At 40.3% G+C, this 18017-nt stretch overlaps 1 protein-coding gene across 2 annotated transcripts; it reads right to left on the bottom strand.

Annotated features, from left to right (window-relative positions):
- Positions 1-133: 133 nt before the first annotated feature.
- Positions 134-17742, bottom strand: LOC116328408 (deoxyribonuclease-1-like). 2 transcript variants are annotated; one of them, XM_031750189.2, is made up of 11 exons: positions 17650-17742; positions 17424-17572; positions 10406-10566; positions 10174-10262; positions 9317-9328; positions 6298-6384; positions 4287-4384; positions 4042-4154; positions 3265-3422; positions 2910-3006; positions 134-1494 (listed from the first exon to the last, which is right to left on the bottom strand). In XM_031750189.2, the coding sequence occupies exons 3-11, from the start codon at positions 10556-10558 to the stop codon at positions 1366-1368; spliced, it is 936 nt and encodes a 311-aa protein (XP_031606049.1). In that variant the 5' UTR covers positions 10559-10566; positions 17424-17572; positions 17650-17742; the 3' UTR covers positions 134-1365. The 2 variants fall into 2 exon arrangements, with proteins under 2 accessions (XP_031606049.1, XP_031606050.1); XM_031750190.2 differs by lacking the exon at positions 9317-9328 and having other exon boundaries at positions 17650-17741.
- Between the last annotated feature and the right edge of the window lie 275 nt (positions 17743-18017).

The following is an 18017-nucleotide window of genomic DNA, read 5'->3' as shown; positions in this document are numbered from 1 at the left end:
ACTAATGTGCTTTCACTGATATACAAATAATCAAAGGTGATAGGATCAGTGAATCAATTTGAAATATATCCTTAAAAACTTTGTGGTGGATCAAGTGTTTTCTTACTGCAGTAAGAAGAAATGCAGGATAAGACACGTTCTGCTCAGTTTTAATTCCATTTCACAACAATGGTCGCTTCAGGGTAAAAAACAGGAGAGAACGTCCAACACCTGTCTGCTTTCATCGGGAGGAAAAACGACAGAGCGATGACCAGACAACAGCAGATATGAACATTTATCTTTGTTCCCCTATGTATGCAAACTCTCTGCATTAACTGCGGAGGATCTACACTGCAATTCTTCTCCTGATGGAAACACTGAGGCCAGTTATTGTCAGCTCGACTCTGTGGATACTTACACTAAACAGGTGAAGAATTTTTAAATCACTGAACAAGAATTTATACAACTAAGCAGCAAGTCAAGAGGATTTGTTCATGTGTGACACATCTTAACCACAAGGGACGATCTTTACAATGAGGAAGTGGCTCGTCTTCCTCGTTGGTGGAACAGCTTGCTCTGACAGATTCCAGCTGCACTGCCTCCAGGAGGATGGGGATTCACCATGTCTGAGGAACAGGATCATCTGCTTTTGCTTTTTAAATAATTTATTGAAAAGTAGATATTTTCCATCTCTGTGGCTGTGCTGCATGTATTTCTGATTATCTGATGACCCTTGTGTGTTTCTTAGTAGGTGTGTGTGTGTGTTTTTTTTTTAAACCCTTTAACTCATGTAGTAATCGATCCATCCCTGTGGTGTTTTCAGGTGAACCTGTATCAATGCAGGCAGCTCGTCCAAAATAACAACATCTTAAGAATGTTTTTTTTATTTTACTATTAAAAAAACTTTACTGAATTTTATAAAACTCTCAAACAATGAAAATCTTAACATTTTCAGAGAAATTCTAAATATTTAAATCAGTTTCTGTACAGACCCGAGGGGGACATATCAAGAAAAAGATGGAAGGAAGAAGAAAACAAATGAAGAACTCCTAAAAAATAAAATCAGATTACATTTTCACCTGATGACAAACAAGACTGTTGGATGCACTTTTGTCTTGATGCAAAAACCTTAATTTAAAATATTTTAAAATCAGCACCAAAAACCCTGAAAGTCTCATATTTGAATTTTGCACATTTTTCTGTTCCTGGAGCTGCCTCACTGCTCAGTCACTTCACTTTGGTCTAAGAGCAGTAAAGCTCGGACTATAAAATAAATCCGTATTAAAAGGACGGACTGCCCTGAGTGATCCTGGCACAGCTAGAAGGTGAACTGGCTTTGGAATAAAAAGACAAATGAGTATATAAAGCATTCAGAGCCCAGGACGATCACAGGGCAGAGAGGAAGGACCGGACGATCACAGAGGCAATTGTTAGGCTCAGGGGCGTGGCCTGAAGGAAGAGGGCGGAGCTCTTTAATACCACTTCCACTGGGTAATGGTCGCTCAGCTGCACCACCTGGCAGACAGAAGCAATGGAAGTCAGAGTCAGACATCATCAAACAGTGTTTACATCAGGCTGTTTTAACAGGATACACAGGAAAAGGTGACAGATATTTAAGGTGACCTGGCACACTGGGAATGAGGATAAAAGTCACTCCAGCCGATCACTTAAAAATTACATTTTTTAAAAAAGGAGGAAGAAATCCAAAACTATGTTGTGCAGCTTTCTATATTTTGGATTTAAATACTGTTTGTTCAGACGCTGTATTATTATAGATAAAGCTACCCAGCAACAGATCAGTGCTTACAATATTAAAGTAGTATACACATTTGTTATTCCACATGTATCAATTAATCTCATGTATAAGTATTTATGATCAAATAATTTCTACATAATGAGTGGCCACTTTATTAGGTATACCTAGCAAAGTGTTGAGCTGCTTGTTAACACAGATCTGATCAGCCACACGGCAGCAGCTCAAACCAAGCATCAGGATGAGTAAGGAAGGGCATTTAAGTGACGTTGAAACCTGCTGTGGTTGTTGGTGCCAGACGGACTGGTCTGAATATTTCAGAATGGTAAATGGACCGGTTCTTAAATAGGCTTTTCTGCTCCGAGTACTCAAAGCTGAGGTAGTGGAATTTTCCCCACACAAACATCTGTTTACAGAGAATGATCTGGAATGAGCGATGCTTCTCTGCAGGAAAAAGCCTTGCTGATGTCAGAGGAGAATCTCTGAATGCACAAGACATTAAACCTTGAAGCAGATGTGTTACAGCACACTCTTGTCAGCTAAAAACAGGAAAAAAAAAAAATCAGACTCCTTTTTCCTGTAATGTATCTGTTTGAGGGCTCAGGCTTCGCACGTACTCTTATTACAGCTCAAGAAACTATTTTCACTGATGTGCCGTCATCCTAAAAATACACAAATTACTCATAACTTTAAAATAAAATAAACATGTAGATAAATTGAACCCACTAAGATGTTCTAATTTATCAAACTTCCTTTTCAGACATCTACCAAATCAATACAAATCCAAATGATTCAGAGTCAAATTTTATATGTTTGATATGATAAGACTTTCATTTGCAGACATTTAATGTGTAAACAAACTAACTGTCTATGTCTGCACACTAGAGGGCGCTGCAGAGGGTTCTTAAATATCAATTTCATGCTTTCAGACATAATGCCATGCCAAAAAAATTAGGTCAAGAAGACTACAAGCAGCAAAATGTCAGCACGATCAGCAGATGATCATAATCAACACTGAAGACAGACAGCAGCGTTTGTCCTGCGGGGCAGAAACTATAACTATATAAAGACTGCAACAAACTCAGACACTTCTAAATGCTTCAGGAAGGGTGTGATTGTGTTTTATTAGACCTATTAAATGTGACCAGTATATATGTGGTGTCATGTGATCAGTTACCTGGCTCCTGGACATTTTGAACTCCGCACCGAGATCAAAGACTTTTGCAGAGAATGGCTTGATTGCCCTCAGGAAGGGTTGTCCATGCACAACAATCACACACACACACACACACACACACACACACACACACACACACACACACACACACACACACACACACACACACACACACACACACAAAAATTAAATGCAAGAACATAAAACTCCTCATCCACACATGAACCTTTAAAGTTAGATTAATAACAATAAGATTAACTGTAGCTGACACTTTGTTCGCTGACATCCAGCAGGTAACCCTCTAATACATTCACCATGCTGTTATATGTTAATCCACAGTTTTGTCAGCACACACCTGTCGTATGCACAGCTGGTCGCGTCAGTAACAGTGGTGTCCTCTCGGTTTCTGATCAGCCAGGAGAACTCGGACTTCATGAACAGCCTTATGTTTTTCCTGTCACTTCGTTTCACGTACGCACAGCTGGCATGGAAATCTCCCAGGAACATCACATTCTACACACACAACAAAGGGAAAAGTGAGTCAGTTTTAAATCCTGCTGTGAAGGCCAGTGCTGCCCCTCAGCCTCCCAGCAGATGCACCTGTGGTTTCAATCTGAAACTCCTACATCGCCTTGTTTTCAAGTTATCACATTCACAAACTCGCGTGTTCGTCCTGCCCGGTGGGGTGACGACAATACATTTACAGCCCAGGGGTAAAAATGTTTACATTTAAAAGAAATGCATAAATGCTTTTAGTCTCTATAATTATCTGCATCTTGATGAAGTCAGTGGTTCTATTTATTTTTATGTTTCCAAGTTAAAGCTTGCTGATAAACCTGACATCTCCTTCTGTCTAAATATGGACACGTTTGCCTGCAAAAAAATTATCCAAAAACATTGCGGCTGGCAAAATGCTGATACCGAGGGTTCAAAACCCTGAGTGCAGAGTCAGGCTACGGTTTCAAAAGTCAGTGGTTTTTGACTTTTGTGTATAAAGTGACCTTGGATTCCTTGAAGGGCTCTATGTGAATAAAGATATTTTCCATTTTAAAGCAGACCTTTACAAACACGGTTTACAAAACGTTCTGTCAGATCTGTTCTGATAAGTCTGTTTTTAGATGAGTTTTCACACCGTGTTGTTCCATTTCTTGCTGACTTCCACAAAGACGTCGTAAAGCTTGTTGATCTCCTGGACGGCCTTGCTGGGCTCACTGTGGAGAGGGACCAAGATAAACTTGTCGATTGCTGCCAGGTGGAAAGAGAAAAGGAAAAACAAGAAGGGAAAGAAACAAAAGAGAAGAATGAAGGGCACCGTTTTAGTTTAAATCTGAAGGTAATTTGAGGAAAAGCATTAAAAATGTTTTTTTATGCACTAACATGCATTCTTGCTTTGGAAGCCAACCACAAAAGGCTCTCTGACAAACGACTGCTTGCTCCTGTACTGGTATTGACCCGTCACGTTCACCGTCTGCATCCTGTTTGGAGAAGAAAAGATTAAATGCTGTTTAATCACTGGTACGAGCAGCATGTGACCCCTGGGTAGTCTAATTTTTGTTCAGCTCCTCCTTCATGAGGATTAAGTGGCCGAGTGAAAGTGATGGCGAGCAGTGGCGGAGCGGGGGGTGGGGGGGGGGTGGCTTACTGGGCTTAAGCCCGGGTTGTTTTTTCAGAAGCCCGGGGTCTTTTGGAGTGTGATTTTTTCATAGTTAGATGCCTGGCTGACAACCGTATAAAACAAAAAACTACACACAATATCCGAAGCACATAGTGCACACTGTGGGAATTTAAGACTGTGCGTGAATCCCCCCTAATATTGGGATGATCCTCAGATCATTTCAATTTCAATACACAGCAGTTTATTCAGTTTTATCCAGATATTTACATACACTTTATGGAAAACACAACTTTTTTTTTTTTTTTTTTACCGTTAAACATCAATTTACAGTAAACTTGTTTTGTTTTAGATAAATAAATGTTGAAATATCTTTTGAATTAGTTAAATGTCAGAATAAAAAGAGGGAGCTGTTTATTTTAATCACTTTCATCATATTTAGGAGTACATATACATTAAGTTTATTGTTAATTATAAGAAAACTCCAGACGATTCCATTCTGAGCTGAAGAAGCTTCTGATAGGTTCGTAGAGTCCATGTGAGTAAATTGGTGGCACACCTGTGGATGCATATAAGGCAAAACACAGAGCCTGTGTTTTGCCTTATATGCCTGTCAACCAAAACACCAGGAAAAGAATTGTGGAGCTCCATAAATGTGGCTCAATGTTGGATACAATTTGGTGCCATTTGCAATTAAGAAATACAGATAGTTTCTCTCTTTACTCTTAACGTTAACAAATATGTTTTTTTTATATTTATCAATCTAAAAAAAATAAACATTTAGTCTGATTTGATGTTACAATTAAAAAAGTGTTTGTGTTTTTAGCTGAAGAGTGTAAATATCTGGTTTCCACTGTATATTTGATGATTGTCAGCACAGAGAGGGAGAGAGAGGAACAGAGAGGGAACAAGAGCAGGTGAGACACATGTTAGGCAAATGGTTGTTTACCAAAAGTATCACCGTATCATAGGTACTCATGTATCTCGTACCTAGTGTTTCGTTTTTGGTTTGTTATTTTTCAAATTCTGTATTTATTAAGTTATGCAGGCTTGTTTGCACAACAAGGCTAAATAATTATATAGACTTTTCTAAATAGTGGACTTTGGTAGAATTAAAAAAAATAAGTGTAGTGCAGGTCTATGATGATTTTTAGTGCTACGATCATCTAGTTCTGATTCTGGTTCTGTCTTGGTTAAGTCCTAAGTAGTCCTGATTTTGAACTGTTGTAGTCCTGTTTTAATTCTGGATCAGTTCTGGGTCTGGTTGAATTGAGGTTCAGTCCGCGTGTCTTGATACAGGCCCGACTTTGTTCTGCCTTGCTGCTTAATTTAAAAAAAACTAGTTTAAGGTGTCCTGCAGATGTGATATATATTTTTCCCTATATGAAGTCATTCTTTTTTGAACAAAACTCAAAACAGAGCCAATTAATCTTTCAGTCATTTCTAACCCCCCCCGTCCCATATGCATACTACCCTTCAGGGCTAAGCCCCGGGTGTTTCAGATGTCTGCCTCCGCCTCTGATCGCGAGGTCACGTTTTATCCAAAGCTGAACAATTTTAAATGTTGCATTTGATTAATGTACTTTAACAGTAGCTGTGAAGCACAGACGCTCGTCTACACTTTACAGTTCAAACCAGCAAGAGATCGCCGAATCACAGTTGGTGTTCACGTACTGCAAACAATCTTGTAGCCTCCAAGCAACAAACACCAGAGCAGCAGGATGAAGCCAACACAGAGAGGTCTTTTTCCAGTCCTGGACCACAGCCATGTCTTACCTGTAGATGAAAACATACTTCTGCATGTCGTCAGGAGAGTTTCCCAAACTCTCACTGGCCACTGCCTTGTAGTCGTACTCTTCATACCTCAACGCAGAGAAGGAGACAAGAAAGTGAAAAACACAGCAGAGAAAGCAGCTGCACGTCACACAGTACGCAATACACGAGCCCGCCAAAACATTAATGTGAACAGAGGAGCACAAGGACTGCTGGGGCTTATGAAGCCATCAGGTGAGCATTACAGAGCAGTCCTCACAGTTCTTTCAGAGAAACAAGGAAGCTGAAGTCAGATTTATCCCAGTGATCTGCCCTGCTGGAGTTCACGCCTCGATGAAAGCTCCCTCGTGCACCTCTCTTCACATTGTTCAAGCAAATTTATACCAACATTCCTACAATTTAAACAAATTGCATTTTTTTAGGTAACCAGTGCCCTAGTCACTGAAATGTCCTGTTTGAAGTCATTTTTTTAAAGGTCTTTTTATTTACGCTTACAAAATAAACCTGAATGATGATTTACATGAATGATTACATTGTGACTCCTCATGTCGCTTAGCAACTATTTCGTGCCCAGTTACATTAGAAGTAGAGCTGGGCGATAGAACGATAACGATATGTATTGCGAAATAACTTTTTCTCGATAGAAAAATTAAACTATTGCGATAGACCTCATCTCTCTTGTCCTCTTTTAAAAAAAAAAAAAAAAAAAAAAAAAAAAAGGAACAGCCAATCCAAATTAAGTAGCGCAGAGCCGAACCAATCACAGCCGCAGCGTCACGTCACGTGACTTGTTACGTACAGCACAAGCGCCAAGGCGCACATGTGTATTTGTTTTTGCAGCCGTGCAGCCCGGGTAATGGAGGAAATGAGTTTGCCGACTAGAGAGAAAAATCAACCGAGAGCGTGAGCGAAGGTTACCAAAAAAACAGATGATGGTTCCAATGCCGGAGAGCTTGTCGAACGGAAGGGCCACAGAAGTTCCGTAGAGTGTGAAGGTATTTCGGCTATTTCAAGTCTGACAAAAAAAAAACAGAGCCAGCGCACTGTAAATTGTGCCGAAAGCAAGTCTGGAAATACAATAAAGCGGTGCATGCTCAATCTCTGACTGAAAGCGCTAATTCGTCATTCGGCTTTTGTCAGACTAAAGTAACTGTTAAAACTGTTTGAAAAGCTAAGCTATACAACAAGGAGAGATGGAGAATTTCCTTTTAGTTCTCAGTTTATTTGATATTGACAAAAGTTAGTCAATTTTGTCTGTTCTTCTGTAAAACAAACTAGGATTTATTTTTAGAATTAAAATTTTGTTTCTAAGTGGAATTGACAATTTAGTCTGTTTTGTTTGTTCTATTTTGAAACTTAAACTCTTTAGCGGCTGCCTTTTGTGTAGTTTGCAATATTTGCCTTTATTTATCTGAAACTGAAGTCTCATGTTCCTTAAGTACATCTGCCCTGTTGAACTTATTATGGGAAATAAATATTTAAATCAAAACAAGCTGCTAATTATTTCACATTTTACTCTTGAGCAATGGCACATTTAAATCTTACAAATATAGTTATTTGGCTTATATCGTGATATATATCGTTATTGCCAGAAATGAAAAAAACATCATGATATGAAAAAATCTTATATCGCCCAGCTCTAATTAGAAGCTTTTCAAATTATTCTGTTGTAATGCTACTAAAATTAATACTGAAACTTGGCACTTTAATCTACTGTAGTCTTATTAAAATATTGTATAGACTTTTATTATGGGATTTTGGTTAAATATGACAGTAAGATTTCTTGAGATGAAGTCTTAATACTAGAAAAAGCACATGAAAATAGTCCAGCGCGATAGTCCCAGAAGTGGAGCTCCCCAGGGCTTAGCACCCGGCCTACTAAGCTTTATACATCTACAGAAAGTATTTCAGTCACACTGTCAAAAATATGAGACATATTTCAGCAGGTGAAATTTGTAGTTTGAGATATTTACATCTAGATAAATAAAAGTAAAATTTACAAAAAAAAACAAAAACCAAACAAACATGAAAATGTTTGTTCTTCAACTTCAACCCACAGCATGTTTTTTCCTTTGTACAGCGCCCGCCCGAAGCTTGGACACACTGCACTGATGGGTAACACTTTATTTTGTTAAGTCAAAAGTACCTTTCACAGTAACCACTTAGTTTGGTAAATATTTCTGCAATTTAAACAGTCAGCAGGCCATAAACACATTTACATTTCGTTATTTGCTTTCACATGTGTGCTCATCTGCATTTACTACAGGTTTGATCCTTGGCTGCTCAGGTCTCCATGCTAATTCACCATTGTATAAATGTGTTCATGTTAGATAGAAAGCACTTACATGGGAAAAGCATAGAAAAAAGTGCTTGTATGAATGTGTGTGAATTAGGCAAGTGTTTTGAGTCCTCACTCAGAGTAAAAAGTGCTACATTATTGTCAAATTTAATAATTATAATAATGATCAGGGTTGTAGTGAACATTACTTGAGTTGGCATTTAGATTTATATTAGTTTCTGTGTTTCTATTCTAGTTTCTATTCTTTTCCCCATAAAGAATGGAATGTCAATAGAGATGAGGTTTGATGACCATTAGAATACTTTTCAGGTTTTTCCAAGGGTAAGTGCATGAGCAGAGACTACCCTCACTAACTTCTAATGCAAACCCAGTCGTGTTGTCTATAAGCTAACATGAAAATGACAAACAGCTCAGCTCATAAAGCGGTTCAAGGGTTACTAGTGGCCCTTGAACCTCTTTTTAAGGCCCTGCTACTGACTAGGAGGCTTTCAAGTTGTTCAGAGTTAAATCAGAATCATTCAGTGTCATGCTTTTCCCTTTAACAAATACTGGACTGATAAACCTGTACGACACATTTCCATCCCGATTTTCTCTAATAGTGACTTTCCAAAGTAAAGTGTTACCATTTCAGGCATTTTGGTTAGTAGAGGATGTAAATTAAGGTGATTAGGATTAATGAATATGATTAGATGATACTTCACATGCTCATTAAATCCAGTGTACCTGTCAGATCCCCTGTTGAAGGCAGACAGCAGACACATAATGACCATCATTATGCACGTATTGTGGTTAAGCAGTGTTAGCATAAAAGATCGAGCAGTTTACGGTCTTGTATGTCAGCAACATGCCCACGCAGTCTTAAGCAATAAATCAATCTCTTTGCATCGTTATCATAAAACACATTTTTTTCATTCATGGAAAGCAACAATTTTGGGGTCTGGTGTGCCAACAGTGCACTGACTGGTAGTGAACTGTAGCTTTGTCAGTACACACAGAGTACAAACATAAAACAGGAGTAAGCCACAGCCACATTAATTGAATCATGCTGACACCTGTTTTCATAGAGCTCACACACTCAGCTGCTGTATTGGAAAGGGTCAGGCTTCCCTTTGCTCTCACACAGTCTCGCTTCATGCTGAAGATTTTGGAAAGTGCTTTTCCTGCTTATACTTTTTCCTGTCAACTATATGAAGTGTAATCAAAATGTTCTGGGAGTGGATCTAGAAAGATCAAATGCCTTAAATTATGTAAGTGATGTGAGATAAGGTAATCTTATGCAGCCCTGCACTATTATATTGCTGGCAACAAAGTCACACGGACAAAGTTGTCAGGTCAGGTGAGACATCCAGGAGGAGAACTACAAATAATCAATAATAATGAATAATGACGTCATCATATGATTATTTCAAGCACACACTGTCTCTGTCCGAGACCACAGAAGTCCCATCTACCTAATGGTCAAACGTTCTCTTTATGATAAGCAACCAATGAGCAATGAGTAGAATAAGTCCTCTTTAAGGGCTGAAATAAACTCAGCTGACAAGATTTTCATGCTGATAGTTTAAATTGTGAATGTTTACCTGTTGAGCATAGACAGCAACTTTTCAATGGCTTGACCGTTTGGATCCACCACGTGCTGCAAGAGGCTGATATCACAACGAGTCAGGACCTGGACAGACACATGGGCACACAGAAAAAAAGGTCATAGGTCGAGTCATAAATACAGCACCAGTTCCAATTCTGCCAAGAATTCATTCATAACGGCAGCAGGAAAAAAATATAATATAAAATACATAATTAAGTGTGTGTTACCAGTTTGAGATAGTGCATCAGTCTCTCGTTTGATGCTTTTGCAGAGTCAAATTTCTGCACGTTGTAGGCACAGATCCTGAGTTCAGTTGCTGACTTCAAGACAAAGATGGAGAGCAAAAGGAAGAGGGAAAGACCAGAAGAGCGCCACCTCATGGTTGGATCTGTGAAGGAATAAAAGACGCAATATGTCACTGATGCGAAGCACAGCTCTCCCTGATGTGGAATAAGCTACCAGAAACCAACATGTGGAATGTCTTCATAATGCCTTGAGTTTGGAAAATTGATATAATAGTGAGAAAAAAAAAAAAATTCCAATGAGAATCAACCATCCTGCAGGTCTGACCTGCGCGCAGCCATGAATCACCCCAAAAAGACAAGACGACAGAGCAAGCTCTGACAGTAACTGTGGTATCACTACAGATTAATAACCACACTTCCTGTCTGCACATGCAGAAACAGACGCAATTTACAGCCATCACACAAAGACGGTGCAGCAGCAATGCCACTCACGGCACCACCACGCTGCCCACAGTCTCCATTTCTGTCGATATTCTTATACAAGTTCTGTCAAACTCGACGCATCATCGTTTCCTCTTCACAGCCTCTGGCTCACATTATTAGTGTAAATGTTACTTGAAAAAACAAAAACAAATTGATAACCTATATATGAAATGATGACTACATTTTTAACTTGAACGCGAATATGAAAAAGCACAATCCTAAATGAAACAGGGACCAGTGATAAATTCATATTCAGTCAACACAGAGTCCTATTATAGGACACACAGCAGGGTGGTCCTTGTTCTACAGGCAGCAGTTACTTTAATTTCTGTCATATTGTTACAGATATCAGTTCATAATGGAAACAAAAACTGCTCAGAAAACTTCAGGGAGCAGCTGACCATCACAGTACGACACAGTCAGTTAAACTTGAGGAATATCAGTCTGACCAGTCGGGAAGCATGAGGTGCACTGGAGAGGCAACAACAAGAGCACGTCCCAAAAGTGAATGTGTTAGCAGGCGGTGTTCACAGATGGCTCTCCTCTTCCTTCCTCCCTAGTTTTGTGTTTTGTTAGTGACCGTCAGACGTTACCTACACCAGCGCCTCAAGGATGGCATGTCCATCCAAGTAACTAGTAATGTAACGAAGTTACTAATTTAAAGTAACTTACCCAACACTGGCTGAGACCTGGATGAGTGACGAAACGTTTCTCCTAACTGAAAACGTCCAGATGAACAGAATCAACTTTTGAGATTTACTTACCTGGATGATTGAGAATGCATCAAGACATGAATTCAAGAGCGTCACAGGAGATTCCAGCATCCGTGAGTTTGACCTGTGCTTATAGCCCAGCTTTAATGGCATTCACCAGAGATCAGCAGGACTGGCAGGTCTGACACATGTGGAAGACAGAGTCTGGAGGCATTGAGGCAAATTTTATGCATCATCCAGCATCAGTGGAGGCCTGAGGAGCCACATCCTTATCCTGCATATTCTTGGAAGATCAGACAGATCCCGACTGCTTTTAGATGCGGGGATGACATCATTATCCTTCTGCTGATGCAGTGCACTCTGGGTTCCTCCACTGCCTCATATTCCCCAGATCTGAAACCAACCAAGAACCTCTGGGTGCCACAAACGGTCCACGAGGTCACTGATGCCCTGATCCAGATGTGGGAGGAGGTCCCGAGGGACAGCCTTCACTGTCTCATCAAGAGGTTGCTCACAGATTGTTGGGAGTGTACACTCCTGAACAACTAATGTAGTTTTACTTTAAACATTCATATATTATTACTTCTACCACACTACATATTGGATGAAAATACTACTCTTTGTACACTTTTTTTTTTTTTTAAACCTTTAGTTTTTTCCTCATTTTTAATATTTCAAAAATTCTGACGTTAAAAAAAAAAAAAAAAAAAAATGCAGGAGAAGTACCTGGTGGACTAAGTCTTGTCTTTTTTTTTAAATGTTTGAGCATCTTTTTGGTAGTAAAACTTGTTTATGACATGTGACTGTTCTGGGCCACTCGAGGGCAGTGAGCCAAGCTGTGAAAGCATCATCATTATCACCATATCACACAGACAGGTGCTTCTGTTATTTAGTCTGATCCTCATCTGCAGGAACAAAAGTGAACATCTTAATGAGCGAGGACCTGCTGCAAAGCAAACGTGTTCCCAGATTTAATGACGACACAGGTTAAACAGCAAGGTGAGTCAGTGATCCTTAAATCAACAGACACACCAGCATCAGCTCACAGAAGCAACTACATGCAGAAAGAGGACGAGAGAGTGAGGCTGCTGGGACAGAGAGTAAGTCCACATGAGCCTCATGACTGCAGAGGAAAAGGGGAAATGTTTAACAGTCTTCAGGGGAGGAGACACATAAGCAAGTTTGTACAGCTGAGAATGAGAGCAGGAAGTGTGCCGTTTGATTTTAAACACCAGCTTAATTTTAGCCTGTAAACATCCTTTCACAACTCGTGAGTGTGACGGAGAAACCAGGCGACAGTGTGAGTGTGGAGGTGTCGTTTGCCAGCAGAGCTGACTGGTCTGACTGGTCTGATGGACGAGTGACAGCATGCTCAGGCCTGTGGGCAGAAAAGCTGTTTGTTTGCTGACACATTTTAAGTTCTTTTATTGTTGCACATTTTCACTCCATTTCAATAGTTTTGATCATGAAAATTCTGTTTTTTGTTTGATCCATAAAGAAAATAAACTGCTGCCGTTTTTATACTGCTGTTCCTCGAGAGTGTGCCGAGCTACTGCAGCTCTTTGTGACACAGCGTATCCTTGTGCAATACGATTTTCATCGCCCTCTCATGCTGCTTGTTCATACGCTGACAGCAGAACTATCCAGGTTATCAGTTAACATTTACAGTCACAAGATTACTCTAAATCAGCTGTAGGTGTAAATGTGAGCGTCTCCATAAAACAGAAGATCTGGCAGTTTGAGTGTCAGCTGTATGTTAACACAGATTCACAGTCTTCAGGGTTCAGTCCAAGGTCAGACGTGCAACACTCAGAGATGGGCCTCAGTAAACATGTTAAACGTTCAATTCGAAATACACTGAACTAGTATGACTTGTTTAGCGAAGGAAAAAGCCTCTTCTCTTTAAGAAGAACACACAACGCAGCTTAGGTCTGCAAAGCAAATGCAAGTCTGAACAAACAACAAGACCTTTGGAACAGACAAGACCAAAGCGCAGAAGTTCGGTCATCATGGAAAAACCAAACCAAGCACATCAGCACAAACACCTCACACCAGCCGTCAGCACGGTGGTGGAGGGATGATGATTTAGGCTTGTTTTGCAGCCACAGGACCTGGACACCTCATTGAGCAGACCGTGAACTCCTGTATACCAAAGTATTCTAGAGTCAAATGTTAGCTCTCTGTCTGACTGACAGTAAAGCTTGGCCATAACTAGATCGCGTAATAGCAGAGCAGCGAATCTCTAACAGAGTGACTGCAAAAGAAAAGAATAGAGGTGCTGCAATCACCCCGACCAAGTCCAGCCCGCAGTCTGATTGAAATACAGCTGTGTATAAATCACTGCTCAGAAACATCAGTGAACTGGAGCAAGATGAGTAGGTCAAAATTCCTTCACAGTGACGTGAGAGCCTGAATCGTAGGTTGTACTTACTTTCATTTTCCCATGATTGGAGAGCACATGCACATCTGTATCTGAAACATTTGATTAAACTGTTTTTAATGCAGCCTTTTTAAAGTTGAACCCAAATCAATATTAAATACACAAACACACTCTGTCCATGACTTTTCACTATAACATGACCTTGTAGGAGGCACAAACAGAGCGAATGAGTAGAAATGTATATGCAGAGTGGCTGCCTGCTGCTAATAATAAAATGAGGAACTTGCAGGAATTAAAGTGAAGTAGTTACTCGCTGTGGTCGGGTCAGTTAACACAGTCAGCCCAGCAGTGACTCTGCTGTGACTCTTCAAATGTCTTCACTCCGCCCCTCCCAGGCGTAAATGCGGTGCGACCGGTCGAGCGACTCCCTCAGCACAGCAGATTTCTACACACCGCCCTACCTGACTGCTGAAATGACAACAACCCTCACTGTAACGTGCACAATATGGGATTACAACACAAGGCGAGCAAGTTGCCTTGCCAAGTTGAGCACTTTGAGGCTTCAATTCAGACTCTTGGGTTATTTTTTAGGCTGTGGGTGTTTTTGTATCAGAGTACATAAGGCCTTAAAATCCTGTGTTGGCAAAACAAACAGTATCATATTGCAGCCACCACCCCAACCCCCTTTCACAACTAGGGGAACTTTGTGGAATTAAGCTTCTGGCTACACAGTCATCGAGCTGCTTTCCAGTACAAACAACACACAGTTTTATTTAAAACTGTGTAAACTAATCAGCCTTAGCTTTCAGACTGAACATAGAATTAAAACACTGGTTTCACCGTTTCTGACACTTGGTTGAAAGACTCATATGGCCTGAGAAAATGTTTGACGAGGAGCCCTGGAGCAAGGTGTGCCATCACAGTGAGTGACAGCACAAAGTTGATTTTGATGTTATTTAACCAGGAAGTCCTGCAGGGTTAACAGCACTTTGCAAGGAAAGGAGGAGGGGCTTACTTTGTAGTCACTGCCACAAAAGTTGTAGAAACATTGTCGCCGCTCGGCAGGCGTTTTGAAAAGCCTTATTTCAGTTGTTATTTTAAAGTATCACCTACATTTACTTTAACTTGTATGGTTACCAGGAAAAAGTCTCACGTGGCCATCTTTGTTATTTACTGTTGTCGTCTTTCTGTCCCACAGATTTGATTTCAGGATACTTTGAGTGCCATGTCTCTCTCTGCTCTGACCTAATCAGTAAAATATCCAGAACTGACTTTAAATTCTGTGAATGGCTCCAAACTTCTTGGAATAAACCGTTGGGTAAACGGGCAGCATAGTTCATGTGTTGTGTGGCCTGCTTTATTGTTCTTTCTGTTTATGAGTTTTAAGAAAGGATCTGTGTGAGTGCTGCGCTCTGGTAGGACAGACCTGCATTTAAGGGGTTTTTGAATTCAAGGACACAAGGTCCGACATCTGACGTGTTTGAAGCATCTAATCTTAGGAGATCAATGCTAAGAGCTAGCTTCTATGGCAGCTACCTGCCCCTCCCTGATATGCACCACTGAATTTATATGGGCTGCCAGTAAATAACGGTGCATTTCAGAGACTTTCGATGTCTGTGTTAGGAAGGTCAAGGCGTGCAGGAGGTGCTGGTTAACATTTCATCTGCTAATGGGTTTAATTTTTTACTCACTTGTTAGATTTAAGCATAAAAATACCTGTGAGTTGGATAAAACACTATGAAATGTTCAGTTAAGGTTATAAAAGATTACAAGTGGCAACAGATGCTACCGTTAACGTTCAATTTCTGGTCAGCCCACTGATTCACCCCGACCTCCTCTCTACCTCGACAGATAGTTGTGCAATTCGACTTCCTCCTGCCATCATCACTGCAGCCACAGAGTCCTGTCACCACAACATGAACTCTACTCATTACCATTCACCTGCTGGCATCAGAGAGAAACACATAAGATTCCTTGTCTTCATAGTTTGTTCCACATATTTATACATATCCAGATTCATCATGACTCTAAAATGGAAATTCATAAATTGTTACGGTTTTTAACGCTCCGTCAACAGTCCCAGTTAGCGAGTTCAAGACACATCAGCCTCACTGCACCATTGTTTCGTTTCTCACTTTGTTCAGACATGAAGCAGCATACATGTAAACTCAGCAGCAATTTCCAGGTTAGCCGGTGACTCGGCTCTGAATGTTTCAGCTGGTGAGGTCAAATTCACCAATTATTAACAAGTTAATGCTTAACACTGGTTGAAAAGCACAAATCACATGACTTTAAAGCCTCTTTCATCCAGAAAGAGACACCATGAAACCAAAATAAGTTCCCAAACAGATCTGTTAATGATAAATAGACTGAATGCCAGTTTGGCACAAACTGACCTCAGAGGCGGACAAAAGATTAGAAATGGTTGAAAATATGACTCAAGAAGGGAACAAAGACATGGCCGACTCCAAAACGAGGAGGCAGGCAGAAAAATACAGAAATGAGTGCATTTTACACACCTGGTTTTTTCAAACTTCCATGGATACGAACCAGTGCTGAAGCATGTTCTAAATAAATACCAAATATGTATCCTGAATAAAGTCTTTCAGCTAGGCTGGACCATTAATAAGTGTTAGTCCAATCACTTTTCCAACTCAGCACCCTTGAATTTGGAATATTTTCATGTAAATAATCCAAGGATCTTGGAAAGAAAAGCGTCTGGACTTCTTTAAGTTTCCTTTATGACGTTTCATCCGAGAAGCTTCTTCAGCTCTAAGACCAACTGGTGAAGAGTCCCAGACAGACAGATTTCCTCAAAGATAATCCCTTAATTTTCCTGTTAAAACACCAAATACTGCATGGGAGGCTGAATTCTGGCCAAACAGAGACTCAGTGAACAGGAGCTAGTATTTATGCTTCTGTTTATACAGCATGGGTGAAAATATCTCAGTTTTAAATATTTAATCTGGAGTAAAGATTCTATGTAAAGTGTTGCTGCATAATTTGAGTACCTCCTTAGGAACTGTACAGCTTCTTTCTACATCCTACTGTGACTGACTCTGTTTTACATTCCTGCTGCTTCACCTGCTTTATGTGGTTTTTCTTTCTTATTTTCTCTCCACCTTTTGTCACTGTCACGCACTGAAATACCAACACAGCTTCCTTTGACGTGACTCTGAAAATATCCGAATTTAAGTTGGGAAATTTAAAAGAATGTACGAGGTTTGGGGAGAAACGCAGATGTTAAAAACTAACACCATCCTCACAAACGCATGAAAACACTTACACATTAACAGAGCCCGTTCACACAGCCTACACACCCACGGCTACTTCAGTTTTAAGCACTCACACACTGAGCAGACCCAGTAACCGGTACTGGTCTCGTCCCAGTAACGGCTGCTGGATCAGTTGTTGTTTCTCTTACCTGTTCAGGTGAGTCAAATTACGACCGTCTGCTGCTAAAACTCTGAGCGTATCCTGCTGGGTGTGGGCGCGGGTCTCAACCTGACTCAGGTATCCCCGTCCAGGTTGTGGCAGGTTGGTCACGCCCTCTAGAAATGCTGCATTCAGGGTCTGTGGTAAAGATGGGACGTTTTTCACATCATGACATCTGTGACACCCATTTTATGTCACATGATCAACCAATTTACCTATCAGCTGCAGCCCTTCAGCAGGTATGAGCCACAGATGAGCATGACGTAATCTGGTGAAATCTGATTTCCTTACTGCAGCCACATAATGCTCCCACAGCACTGTGCAAAAAAGTATCATCGTCATAAGAATTATTTCATATTTAACACATAAAGTGACTTGAAATGACTTCAAATGTCCAAAAACTTGGTTAGGCTGTGAAAGCATGTTGGACTGGAGGCAGTGAGAATCTAAGATTAGTTAGAAATGTAGTGTCTGGATATTTAAGTGTGTTTTTACAGTAAAATCAAAACCACCTTTGAGTATTTCCTCATCACATGCTCCACAGTAGTTTAGAAGGTGTGACTGATCATGTGTGATGATGAAA

This window comes from Oreochromis aureus, linkage group 20, assembly GCF_013358895.1.
Source record: "Oreochromis aureus strain Israel breed Guangdong linkage group 20, ZZ_aureus, whole genome shotgun sequence".
NCBI lineage: Eukaryota > Metazoa > Chordata > Actinopteri > Cichliformes > Cichlidae > Oreochromis > Oreochromis aureus.
Note: the sequence above shows the minus strand (reverse complement) of the source record. Positions and strands in the feature narration are given on the sequence as shown.

Bases quoted from the DNA above. Each gene is read 5' to 3' on its own strand.
- LOC116328408 (XM_031750189.2), bottom strand. From the start codon at position 10,558: ATGAGGTGGCGCTCTTCTGGTCTTTCCCTCTTCCTTTTGCTCTCCATC. The intron at 10,263-10,405 runs GTAACACACACT...GTGTCTGTCCAG, and splicing joins TGATGCACTATCTCAAACTG to GTCCTGACTCGTTGTGATAT. The intron at 4,155-4,286 runs GTTAGTGCATAA...TCCACCTGGCAG, and splicing joins CTTCCAAAGCAAGAATGCAT to CAATCGACAAGTTTATCTTG.